Source organism: Microcaecilia unicolor, chromosome 10, assembly GCF_901765095.1.
Source record: "Microcaecilia unicolor chromosome 10, aMicUni1.1, whole genome shotgun sequence".
NCBI classification, from domain to species: domain Eukaryota; kingdom Metazoa; phylum Chordata; class Amphibia; order Gymnophiona; family Siphonopidae; genus Microcaecilia; species Microcaecilia unicolor.
Window position 1 is genome coordinate 37,082,289 of NC_044040.1, and position 13,951 is coordinate 37,096,239.

At 41.2% G+C, this 13,951-nt stretch overlaps 1 protein-coding gene across 2 annotated transcripts in view; it reads left to right on the forward strand.

The window, feature by feature from the left end:
- Positions 1-13,951, forward strand: part of LOC115478828 (pendrin-like) — a 60,335-nt gene that overhangs the window by 30,236 nt on the left and 16,148 nt on the right. For both annotated transcript variants that reach the window (XM_030216442.1, XM_030216443.1), the window contains exons 10-12: positions 6,709-6,822; positions 13,241-13,318; positions 13,625-13,720. In XM_030216442.1, the coding sequence (XP_030072302.1) occupies positions 6,709-6,822; positions 13,241-13,318; positions 13,625-13,720 (288 nt within the window). The remainder of the gene's footprint in view (positions 1-6,708; positions 6,823-13,240; positions 13,319-13,624; positions 13,721-13,951) is intronic.

Sequence of the window (13,951 nt, forward strand, 5' to 3'; positions counted from 1 at the left end):
CTACTCTGTATGCTTTACAATTGAGAAAAAGCTTATCTATTTTCTTGAAATATATCTTTAAAAGCCATTCTTTATTAATGCCTGAGTAATAACCATGATAGACAGCGCTACAGAGTTTGGTTCAGAACTTTCTAAAATAGCAGAAACATATGACATCCATTTCCAAGTTTTCCCCTCCTTCCGTTGAAGAGTCCTTCTTTTCCTTAGTTGGTAAGTAATATACTGATGTAAAAGGTGGCAAATTAGCAACTCGAATCTCCAATACTTCCAATAAATATCTTCTCATCATTTTTCAAAGTAACACTAAAGATGATCATGGAAAATTAAAAAGTCTTAGATTGCAATGTCCAGTATAATTCTCAAAATTTTCAACTTTCAACCTCAAATTTGACAAATCTTCAACTAAACCATATAATGACTGAGAAGATTCGAGCTTCTCCTCAACAATATTAACTCATTGAGGGGCCCTTTTACTAAGGTGCGCTGGTGTAGGTGCGTGTTTTGGATGTGTGCAGGTCTACTTTTCAGCATGCATGGAAAAAAGGCCTTTTTTGTGGCCGAAAATGGACATGCGGCAAAATTAAAACCAGAATGTGTCCGTTTTCAGCCTGAACACTTACCACCACCCATTGACTTAGCAGTAAGGTCTCAAGCGTTAACCAGACGCTAATTGTCAGCACGCATAGACTGCTGATTACTGCTGGGTAAGTGCCACTCGATCGAAAATAGAAAATATTTTCTACTGCATGTTTTGGATGTGTGTCAAAAATGGAATTACCGCCCAAAGTATGCAGTAGCTGGGCGGTAATTCCAATTTGATGCACCAATGTTGGATGCTCATAGGTGCCTATGCACTTTAGTAAAAGGGTCCCTGAATCGCCTGAGCCAACTCCTTAGAATCATTCTCCACCTTTTTCTCCAACTGTACTATAGTAGATGACAGCATCAAAACTAAATTTTGAGTATTAGTTAGATTTATTACTCAGATTTTGTTGCACAAGTTCTTTCCCTGCTCACAATTTAACTTCCACCTGAGCTCTTTTGTGTGAAGTGACTTGTCCAAAGTGTGTGATTGGAAGACACATGATTTGATCCTTGGTTCTGCTGGATTACCACCTGCTTCTCTAACTACTAAGCTATTGGCTATAGGGATGAGTGAGAACTAGGAAAATCAGTGTTTAGATTTTGCTAACACTTCCTGTGGCCTTGGGTAAATCATTTCACCCTCCGGTGCCAGGTACAGATTGGATTACAAGCCCTCTGTGGACAGGGGAGTTCCTACTGTATAGGGATGTGCATTAGTTAGTGTGCAGGGCTGAGGCTAGTACAGAACCACATATATCAAGCTGAAACAATAGTGAACACTTACATAAATATTAAGGTGCTTTAAAAAAAAGGGTGCACAAATCAAGTCAAATTATATTAGCTTATGAGGTAAGTAAATATAGCCAATTTCTGTGCATTAAAATGTTGCAGGTCAGGATAAGACATTCTTATTAACGTGGGAAGTGAGCCAAAAAATAAGGAAACTTGAGAAAAAGTCAGTTTTTCTAAAAAATGAACTGTAAGATTTTCTTCCCCGTGCATATCTTTATTCCTATTTCAATTTATCCTGGGAAGTCCTGTATGGCATACAATGTAAATACAATTGTATCTGAATGTTACTCAACTTCAGCTACCAATGAAAAGGTGTGAGCAAAAGCCAGATACAAAAATACGTATTTTTCAGAATTAAATGGAATTACCAATTTAAGTGGAATGATTAGAATGGTTTATCTGCCCCATTTTTCCTAAAGAAAGAAACTTCCTCAGCTGAATATATTTGCCCATCCCAGGGTGATGTTGCCATGTGAGAGACCCCAAATAGTTCTCAGACTCTCTCAGCTGCTTTTCTTCCCTCTTCAATCCACTGTTTTCTCTGTTCTGATATTTCTGGTGCTGAAGCATGACTGGTAGATGCCAGAACTTTATGCAATGGAAGCTGTAGTAAACATTTACATTCACGTGGTGAATGGAAGGGTATACAGAATGCAATTCTAGCCAATAATGATAAGGACAGCTGTTAAAATGTGGGCCCATAGGAGTCATCTTGTGGATGCCAGTGAGTACTGAGCACCCCCGATATTGACCAAGCTCCACATTGTGACTAGGGAGGGGTAATTTGTACTCTTTGAAACCCCCAATCATTTTGAAATATTGGTGCCTATGTGTTGAGCGATAGCTTTGGCCTTGCTAAATCCTACTTCTAGTAATGCCATCAATGTAACATAGCAACACAGTCGATAATAAGGTCCAACTTGTTTGAACTCAAGGATATGCCCCACCTGTCAGCCATGCAAGCTTGTTTATCTACAGGATATTCCTTCTTATTCGTCAGTTTTGATATTTTTCTTTGTCCATTATCGTACAAGATTCCATTCTATTATTGTGCATAGATTATTATACAAGATTCCATTCTTGAATCAAGATCTAGGAATTCTTCCACCTTGACCTTCTTTATATATGACATTTACTTAACTTCTCCACTCTCTTCTTACCACTGCCCTCTATCTATCCCAAGCTTGCTTAAATTCTATACTACCTTCCATCTTCTCGGTCAGTAGGCTGCTCCATTCATCCATCCCATTCTCCATAAAGATGCATATCTTCTGAACTTCCCTCTTTCCATCTTCATATCATGATCTTTTGTCATGTACTTGTAGTATTTGGAACTGTGTTCCAGTTGTGCCAGAAGGATGCAACATATATGTTTTTTAAATCTCCACTGCTATTGAGTAAACAAATGGTCTATAACTCTTTACAAAGCAAAGCTCCTTCCTAATCAGTTGTCAATGTGTACAGTCACACTCATTAGCCATTACAGTTAGCAAGGTAGAGACTCTGTTTTACTTTCATATCTTTGTCACTAATAGACACTGTACAGATTGTAATATTGGGCATCAGATGACTGTGGCTATTACTAATACATCATATGGATTTGGATTTTATTACCTGCTTTTCAAAAGCAAAGTTCAAAGCAAGTTACAGTATTTACCTACCTGGGAGGGCTTTTATTCTAACTTGTATCTGAGGATGAATTGACTTGCTCAAGGTCACAAAGAACATTGGAGGAAGAAATGATATTTGGTTCCTGTCTCCCCTGAGTCTTAGCCCACTGCTCTAGCCACTAGGCTACTTCTCCAAAGCATTTTATATTTGGATTTATTTATACATCTTTGTAAATCCAAGCACAAGGCAAGTTACAAATTCAGGTACAGTTGGTAAACCCATCCTAGAAGGTTTACAATCGAAGTTTGTGTCTAAGACAATAGAGATGAAGTGACTTGCCCAAGGTCACAAGGATCAGCAGTGGAGGAAGAGGGATGCATACCCTGGCTTCCCTGTTACCTGGGGGCACATGTACTTGATTTCTATGTGGGTGTTTTTCAATTGGAAGTAATGTGTGTAGAATTGAAAATGCAATCTGCATGGGTTATCTTCCTTCCCCAAATTAAGAGTGCCCGTTAAAAGGCTGTTCTAAGTGTGGACCAAAAAACTCTTCACAGCCAGGGATCGATAAAAACAACTTTTATTCAGCACCACTTTTTGCAATTTTTCATTTTTTATTCTTTAGTGTTTTTGTTTCCAGATTTTGACTTTGTATTTATTGATTTGTTATTTATTTATTATTTATTGGTTATTTATTTTGTCTCTATTTTTATCTTTTTTTAGTACTTCCATATTATTTTTTCTTTATATCTGTTTTCAAGATTAATAAGTCTTTTCTTCCATCATCAACATATTATTCTAGGGTTGTTCATACATATGCATATAATATGAATATTCATGATTATTACCTTTTTAGCAGCTAGTTTGCATGCCCTCACAATCCATGTATGGTTTCTTTTGGTGGGATTGTTGGCGTTCGACTGGTTTCTGTTGCACTAGAGCGGTAAGTGTCATATTGTTCACACTTAGCCCTCATTTGTTGTTTTTATTGATCCCTGACTGTGAAGATTTTTTTGGTCCACCCCTACTTCTTGGATTGCTGTTTGAATTATACATAGGTTTTTTTTTTAACCTCTACCTTTGGGTTTGGTTTGGTCTTCTAAATGTTGAACAATGTGCATACTTAGCCGCACTGAGCCAAGACAGTTTTCAGATGGACAATTTATGTGAATAATTCGCTATTTAGCACATTATGGTTTAAAAATTCCCCTCCCTCGGTGCTTTAGAAATGGAGCACTAGGACAAAGAAAGTAAAGCAACAATTTTCCTAGATACAAAATGCTGTCTTTTGTCTGTATAATTTAAAGTAGAAGCCCATAGCATCTGAAAATGCATTCAGCTAACAGGAAGTACTCCATGCCATATGTCCAGCGCTGTTATTATCGTTATGATAATTAGAGATTTCAGCAGAGATGCAAAGGATTAAATGACCGTATAAAATGTGTGCAGACTTAGTTTCCTGATTGATTCCTACAAGGCAGGGTTACGTCATATGATTGGGGTACTGTGATGTGAAGGGAAACCTACCTTACTGTTTTTCATGACATATCAAATCTCTGAATAAACAGACTTAATTTCCCATCATCTTGAAACTTCCTCAAATGACAGGCCAGAGGTACTGAAGGTTTTGTTATTTCTATTTTGGGAACAAAAGCTTAGTACGTCTGACCGCAACGGCAATTATAACAATATTAAAAGTGTCATTTTTCACCTGAAATTTAAAAAACAACAACCCATGAATACATTGAAGTGGGAGAGACAGCTGACCTAGGGATGACAGTGCTGGGCTGGGAACCATGAGGCCTGCTTCTGATACTGCTTGTGACCATGGACTCCCATTGACTTAGGTAACAGCATGGGATGAAAATCTTTTAGGGCAGGAACTCATCGTCTGTCTATGTAAGCTTTTCTAAAATAACCTGAAAAGGCTAAAATAATAATAAAGTATGGTTGCATATTTGTTAACTAATAAAAGCCTTGGTTAACACAGTAGTTTGTCTCAGCAGTAGAACAGGCAAGGGTAGACCGAGGTGAAGCCATACACCCAATTTTGGGTGGGCCTGAGCCCAAAGTTGTGGGCACATCAACCCTGCCCCCCTGCCACCCCCCACCTGGCATCTCTTTCTTCCCCCCAGGTGATCATGGGGGGGGGGGGGTCACTTAACTCTACTCCCCTGTCCCCCTCCCAGTTCCTTTAAATCCTTTAGTTCTATGTGGGCAGTGGGCAGCAACATATTCCCCCTGCTCGTGCTGGCCTGAGCCTTCTCTCAGACACAATTTCCTGTTAGGAAGTTGCATTAGAGAGAAGGCTCAGAGCCAGCACAAGCCAGGGGAATAAGTTGCTGCTGGCTGCCGGAGTAGACCTAAAGGATTTAAAGGTACCAGAGGGGGTCACACTCAATCTTGCAAGCCGTGTTACTCTGCTCCTCGGGAGCATTAGGGTGCTAATATGTGGACTGATACTCCTGGGGAGACTTTCTTAAAGGGGATGGAGCTGTATAAATAGTGCCCCTCCCCTTCCCCCCAATCAAAGACCTCCCCCTCCCACTGGCCTACTATCCCCCTGCAAATACCTTTCAAAATCCTAGTCCAAGACCCACCCCCCATCCCCTGAAGACCCTTATTGTAAGCTCTTCACCCCCTATAATTCCCACCTGGCCTACTTGAAACAATCCTTGGTCATCCAGTGGAATGGGGTAGGAGCACTGCGTTTTTTTCTAGCAAAAAAGGTGCCGGTACTCAAATGCCAGGCCACCCTTCAGGGATGGGGTGATCACTGAGGGACCCACCCCACAATAGCCAGGCCCCCTGCAACCAGTCACAGAATCTATGACAAGGCAGAGTTGGTGTGTAGAGCCTGAGCTCTTTCATTAAAAGCTGGGGACCATGGGCCAACTTTAGCAGACAATGGAAAAGGTGCCGGTACTCAGTACCCCCAAGTGCACCCTCAAAAAAAGCCCTGGGTAGGAGTGATCTCCAGTCTCTCCTACCCATTGTGGCTCCAGGTTCAAAACGGTGGCCTCTATCCCTGTAGTAATTTCATGGCATTACCAATAGGAGTCATGCTGCCATACAAGTCAGAGTTGAACACAAACTGCGTTATTCAATTTGTTTAATAATGAGGTGCTTTCCATACATTTGCGAGCTTTGTATCTTCTTATTATGCAGCCCACAGTAACATATATAACATGCTTTACAGTAAAATAATGTATAATTTTGCTGTTTGATATGTATTAAGTGGAAAAAGCCTTTTAGTATCTACCCCCCTAAATGAACATCTCTGAAAGCACATCAGATAGGCAGAATGTAGTAGTAGGATAAATGAATCGTCCACTTGCTCCCAGTAGGTGGCAGCAGCACCCACATGCATTACAGTTATGCAGGGTAAAAAGTTTTGCTTCATTTTTTATTTATAATTTTTGGGTTTTTTTTTTAATGTAATACATGCTAAATTTTGCTCAAAAGCCAATTAAATATGCCCACAAAGGCTGCAGTTCATGTTAGAACAATTTAGGATACTTGAGCGCAAACATGCTAAAAAAAGTAAAAGCCAAAACCCGATCAAAAGAATCAAAGCATGTCCCTGACATGCATTTCTGGTTAAAGTAGCTTCACTTCTTGTGTTTTGCCTGGTGTCAGTTCAGCAAGACCCCTAAGATGAACCCTGGTCATATTTCTCTTTTTACAGCTGAGCTGATTTTGTTCTGTTGTTTGTTTCAGGAATTTATCGCTTTTGGAGTTAGCAATGTGTTTTCGGGTGCTTTCTCGTGCTTCGTTGCCACTACTGCTCTGTCACGTACAGCTATCCAGGAAAGCACTGGGGGAAAGACACAGGTAACATTCCCAATTAACCCTTTGAAAAGATTTGGTAACCAGCTCAATTTAGGTCACTTAAAATAAGCAGATGCAGTCCTGAGTTTACTAGTTAGTAAAATCAGAGCCACATTTCTATAGAAGAGGTGCTGTGAGAGAGGTTCCAGAGAGGGAGAGAATTTCACTGGTAAGTATTTACTGGTAAATTGATTTAAACTTGAGGAAAGGTAGACATAGAGTTAAATAGATAATCTCGGTGTCTTCTTTTAAATTACTCAGCTGATTTAGCAAAGTCAGTTTAGGAAACAGTTTTTCAGCATTTAAAGTCTGTTACAATGGCATAAACCAGCATGTAAAAAGTACTATTTTAGAGTTTACCACACTATCAGTATAGAACACAGCTAATAGTCACAGGAAACCTCCGTTTCGAGTGTATCTTTAAAGTATAGCTTAGCCATTTAAAAGAAATCACTATCAATACAACGAATTCCAGAGTTTAATCACTCAACATGTAATTAAACTCTGGAATTCATTAACAGAGAATGTGGTAAAGGTGGTTAGCTTAGCGGGGTTTAAAAAGGTCTGGATGGCTTCCTAAAGGAAAAGTCCAAACACCATTATTAAATTGACTTGGGGAAAATCCACTGCTTATTTCTAGGATAAGCAGCATAAAATGTATTGTACTTTTTTTGGGATCTTGCCAGGTATTTGTGATCTGGATTGGCCACTGTTGGAAACAGGATGCTGGGCTTGATGGACCCTTGGTCTGTCCCAGTGTGGCAATACTTATGTACAAACATAAAACAAGGTAGGATTATACTTGTATATATCCTATTTAAAATTATTTGCTAGAAAAAGTGACCTTTACAGAGAACCTTTATACAAAAAAACACTGTGTTGAGTTACCTGTCATTCAAATCACAATGACTGATTAAAAAGAAATGTTGAAAGGGGCCCTACTGGCAGCCTGATTGCAATGTGAATCATCAAGGAAGCACAGGCACATAAGAAAGCCAAGCCTGAGTTGCTCTCAGTCTTGAAGAGGTGCTATGGGAGCAGTGGTGTTCCGAGGGGCGCTGACACCCGGGGCGGATCGCCGATGCGCCCTGCCCCCTGGGTTCAGCGCAACATCCCCCCCACCCCAGCGAAAGAACCTCCCCCTGGGTGCACGTTACCTCCTGTTCCGGGGCAGAGGGAGCATGGAAACGAACAACGCTGACCGGCGCGCGGCACCCCCTCAGCGGCGTGCACCCGGGGCGGACCGCCCCCACCTTGGTACGCTACTGTATGGGAGGACTTCCAGAGGGGGAGAGAACTTCACTGGTAACTATTTGCTGGGAAATCGCTTTAAACTTGGGAAAAGGTAGACTTAAATAAGTAATCTCAGTTTCTTACTTTAAATGACTCTGCTTATTTAGCAAACCCAGTTTAGAGAATGGTTTTTCAGCATTTAAAGTTACAATTCCATAGGCTAGCATTTAAAGGGACTATTTTAGCGTTTACCATAATATCAGTGTAGAACACAGCTGATAGTCATAGAAAACCTAAGTTTAGATTTCAGTTCCCTTCCACCCTCCCCTGGCATGATCTCTGATTTATAGGCCCTTAAACCAACTAGGAGGCTAGAAAATTAATTAGGGCACCTCTGTCAGCCAGTAATTAGCTCTTAGAAACAGAGCCTACTTAGCACCATAGAGGTGAACCTACTAATAACAACAACAACAACAACAATAATAATAATAATTAAATATTGACATAGCCTAGTCTCAGCCAATCCGAGTAACTGCTGGCTTTAAACATTTAGAACACAAGGACTAAAAATTATTCTCCCCTTCTGCAGGTAAAGGCACCTACATGATGCGATAGCACAGGTGCTTTTACCTGCACCAAAAAAGGGAAGGATGGGAGCATGTTGAGGATAGATCTGTCTGACAATACACCGGATTTCATTTTGACATCCCCCAGCATCATTTGAGACAGTGGTTCCAACCCAGTCTTTGAGGCACATCCAGCCAATTAGGTTTTCAGGATATCCACAATGAATATGCATGAGATAGATTTGCATGCACTGCCTCCTTTTTATGCAAATCTGTCTCATGTTTACCAATTGTGAATACCTTGAAAACCCAATTGACAGGATGTGCCCCGAGGCCTAGGTTAAGACCTACTGATTCAAGACATGATCTTTGTACCTGCTGTACATGCACATGCAAATTCCCAAGGTAGTAAAGTACCCATGTGCTAGCCGGCCTTGAATTTTCAAAGAGAAAGTGCATGGGTAGTTTCCCTTTGAAAATATATTCGACTGCATGGAAACCCCTCCCTCCCCCCATCCATGGTGTTTAAAAATTGCCCTACCTGCACACAGTGTTAAATTAAGAGTCTAAAAAGTGTAGCCTCTCTCCCTGTGACTTTGGAAATTTTAGTACATAAAGCAAGAATGACATAGTCGTCTCTGAAACAAAGGATTTTCCAGTGGTTGAAATGGAAGCAATTTCTGTGATGGTGAATACAATTTTTTTTTTTTAAAGAAGCAGCATGAATAAGTAAGTACATATGGAATAAGCGCAAAAAGAAAATAGGCATGTACCTCAAAATAAAGAGTCTTGAAATTCCAACTTCTAAACCCATAGGAATCATACACTTCCAAATGTGAAAGTTTTGAGTTCTTGAACTTCCATAATTTAAAATATAACTAAATCTTCAACTCACCATGGCAGTGAATACATGGGACTTCTGTTCTATTGTTACTTTGAGTTTTTGATAGATCACCCGTTTTCACTTTAAACCCACTTTCAATGGGAAAATTGAGTTCACTCTATCTATCTATCTATCTATCTATCTATCTATCTATCTATCTATCTATCTATCTAATTCAACTCTGCTTGTTTTCAAAAAAATTGCATTCTCCACCAGAGAATCTGCTTTCATCTCATCCACTATTCGCAACATTCTGGAAAATTCCATGTTTGGGAGACACTACATTGTTCCTTGCCTTGTGTACTAAGAATTTCCTTCCTTCCCTTTGCAGAGCTGAAGTCATGGAGAGAGAGACTACACTTTTTACCCTCTCAACTTAGTGCTGTATACAGGTGGGGCAATTTTTAAACACCATGGGGGAGGAGGTACAAAGTTCCATGCAACCACACATATTTTCAAAGGGAAATTACTCATGGACTTTTCTGAAAATTCAAGGCCAGCTGGCACATGAGTATTACTATCTGAGGACTCCGCATATGCTGTGCAGCACATACAAAGATCGTGTCTTAATTATGCTTGGGGATTGTTGGTTTAATCATGAATCAATGATGAATGTGACTGTTGGACAGACTGGATGGACCACGCTTATCTGCCGTCATCTATTATGTTACTATCCTTATTTTCGAAGGAGAAGGGTGCCCATCTTCCGACACAAATTGGGAGATGGGCGTCCTTCTAAGGTCGCCCAAATCGGCATAATTGAAAGCCGATTTTGGGCGTCCTCAACTGATTTCTGACGTGGGGATGACCAAAGTTCAAGGGGGCATGTCGGCAGTATACCAAAGGCGGGACAGGGGCGTGGTTAACAGATGGGTGTCCTAGGCCGATAATGGAAAAAAGAAGGGCATCCCTCACGAGCATTTGGCTGACTTTACTTGGTCCATTTATTTTCATGACCAAGCATCAAAAAGTTGCCTGAACTGACCAGATGACCACCGGAGGGAATAGGGGATGACCTCCCCTGACTTCCCCAGTGGTCACTAACCACGTCCCACCCTGAAAAAAACAACTTCAAAAACTTTTGTCTTTTTTTTTTAGAGTATGTCCTTCACTATGCCTCCGTCCCTGCGATGGCAGTTGAGGACGTCCAAAATGTGGATGTTTCTGTGAGAAGGACATCCATGCCTTTGCTGTGCCTCTGACACCCTCTTTATGTATTTATTTGGATTTTGGATCACAAGTAGCAGCAGTGGGATTTGAACTGGCCACCTTTGGATTACAAGACCAGTGCTCTAACCACTAGGCCACTCCTCCACTCCACTCCCTTGAAATTTGGCCATCCCTGTGGGGGGGGGGGGTAGTATGTAGTTCCCTGGGGGGGGGGAGGTATGTGTGTGTCAGTGGAGGCATAATGAAGGCGTGGACGTCCTTCTTTTAAAAATTTTGGATATCCTCAACTTCCTCCCACAGGGTTGGCCAAATTTCAAGGGAGTGGCGCAGAGTGGCCTAGTGGTTAGAGTACTGGTTTTGCAATCTAGAGGTGGCCGGTTCAAATCCCACTACTGCTACTTGTGATCCAAATAAATAAATAAAGAGGGTGTTGGAGGCATAGCAAAGGCATGGACGTCCTTCTCACAGAAACATCCACACTTTTGTGTGCAAATGAGCTAACAGCGAGCAGCTCATTTGCATGCAATTTCCTTCATGCATGCCTGTTTCTTTCCGGATCGGTAAGGGAAGGGCTTTTTCCATTCAGTTAGTGGGACCAGTGCACTACAAATGCTGGCTCCTCCAACAACCAAATGGCTTGGATTTGGTCGTTTCTGAGATGGGCGTCCTCGCTTTCCATTATTGCCGAAAACCGGGGACGACCATCTCTAAGGTCGACCTAAATTTCATGATTTGGGCATCCCCGACCGTATTATCGAAACAAAAGATGGACGTCCATCTTGTTTCGACAATATGGGTTGCCCCACCCCTTTACGGGGCCGTCCTTAGAGATGGGCGCCCCCGTTCGATTATCCCCCTCCACGTTACCATGTTATAAGAACTACTGTAGCAAACAGCTACCAAATTCAGACTACAGGAAGCCCTGATGGTGAGAGTTGGGAGCTGATATTCCTATCCCTTAGGTGCTAATGCATGGCAATTTGTTAACACTATTGCCAGAGGTTAACAGTCATTAAAGCACTGGCCACATGCACAATCTTATGTATGGATGTTAACAGTGCTATTAATGGACATAAGCTAAAATGTGAAATCTATGGTAATAAGGTAATGATATGCAAAACTCATATGCAAAACTCAAAAATAGCTCATTATCTCTTAGCATAGCCAACTTGTTTTGCAGCCAGATCAACTGATTTGTGCTCAACTATTTTCAACCTAGATTTCTAAAACAATTTTGGAACATAGAGCAAAAATGGACTAATATGTAAAACTGAACTAAATTTCAGGTGGGGTGTTTTTGTGATACTGTACTATTTGATATGTGTCTGTGGACAGCTTATTTGCATCAGCTATTATCTTGCATGATAAACACCACATTTACACGTGCTAATGGTGATGTTAACAAACTTTGGGATATCAACCCTTTAGACTGCAAGATGATTTAGGAAGAGCAAAGTTGCTGGGATTTCAGGAGGATCCATGAAAAATATGGCCACCAGAGACCTTGCACTCTCACTCTGTTCCTTTTCATTGCTTTCTAATGCAGGAGTGGGTAACCCATGGTCCTTGAGGGCCACAGTCCAGTTGGGTTTTCAAGATTTCCACAATGGATATACATGAGATCTATTTGCATACAGTGGAAGCAGTGTATGCAAATGAATCTCATGTATATTCATTGTGGAATCTTGAAAACCCAGCTGGACTGTGGCCCTCGAGGACCATGGTTGCCCATCTCTACTCTAATGTTACTGTCCCTCCTCAAGTACCAGATTAGTAACAACAAACCTTGAGCCTGATTTATGAAAATGTACGCCATTGCTACAAAACGGAAGGGGGTTCTTATCAATCATTCAACTCGCTGAGGTCAGAGAGGAAGACAAAGAGGAACCTAAGGGGGTCTTTTACTAAAGCTTAGCTGGAGTAATCTGCAGCAGGGCCCATTTTATTCCTAAATATCCTTAATTCCGACACATGCTCCAGGATTCTTCTTTCTTTAAGTTAGCGAAAGCCAGCCTGGGCTGTAATACAGGACATTTGATCCTATGCCCCATGTCAAGAGACAGGCTGTGACAGTGCCAGGCATGCTCTCATTTTCTCTGTGGACTTCTAGAAAGTGCAACCATAAACATGTAGAGGTAATGGGACTAAAACCAGGACTGACTCAGGCTGACCCTTCTGACATGGAGTTATATGGTTGCCCTCATTCAAGTCTTGCCTTAAACCAGTGCTTCTCCACACTTTCCTGAGGCACACTTAGTAGGTCATGTTTTCAGATTACTACGATGAATATGCATGAGAGAAAGAGTGCATATATTTGAGACCCATTGCATGCAAATCTGTCTTATGAATATTCATTGTGATAATCCTGAAAACCTGATTGACAAGGAGGCATATTTTCAAAGCACTTTGGGAGGCTAAGTTCCATAGGTTTCTATGGAACTTTGGGAGGCTAAGTGCTTTGAAAATAAGCCTCCCAAGGTGAGCTTCCAGGAGAAGGCTGAGAAGCACTGCATTAGAAAACAACCATTGCTTCAGCATTTGCTCTAACAGCTGGTTTCTTGTTTTACAGGTTGCTGGCTTAATCTCAGCTCTCATAGTGCTTATTGCAATTGTCGCACTGGGGAAACTTCTAGAGCCCCTGCAGAAGGTAACCTGTGCTTAATTGCTTTCGTTGGGCTGTCAAGGGCAGTTTGAGCCTGCAAAGAATTCTAGGATTTGTAGTATATTGCTTGGCTTGATACCAGTCAGATAAGAAATCTCAGAATGCTTTAGAGACCAGTGCAAGGCTTTACAAGTGGCTTGGAGTTAGGTGGCAGTTTGATGTAGCGGTCATTGTAATAAAAGTAGAAGTTGATGTTATGGTAGAATAGAGTTCATGTGGAATGAACTGAATGAAATCTTTTTCCTAACATTAGGTTTTTCTTTTTGGTCTGTTTATCACCTTTCTCCACAGTCTGTACTAGCGGCTATCGTCATTGCTAACCTGAAGGGAATGTTCTGGCAGGTGCTGGATGTGCCCCGCTTGTGGAGACAGAATAAATTTGACTCTGTAAGTAGCTAAATGGATTTGAACTTTTGTCAGGAAAGTCATACCACAGTCAGCTCAACTCATGGCAGCCAGCGCAGACAGGGACAACCTGGGGTATAGAAACTGCTGCCACAGAGGTTGACATATTTCTGCATATCACCCATGCAGGTAATTAATTTAAACCAGGCACTACCTATTCTCCATGACTTGGAGCCATCTGGTAGCCGTATGTCTGACTGAAGTCACTGCTGT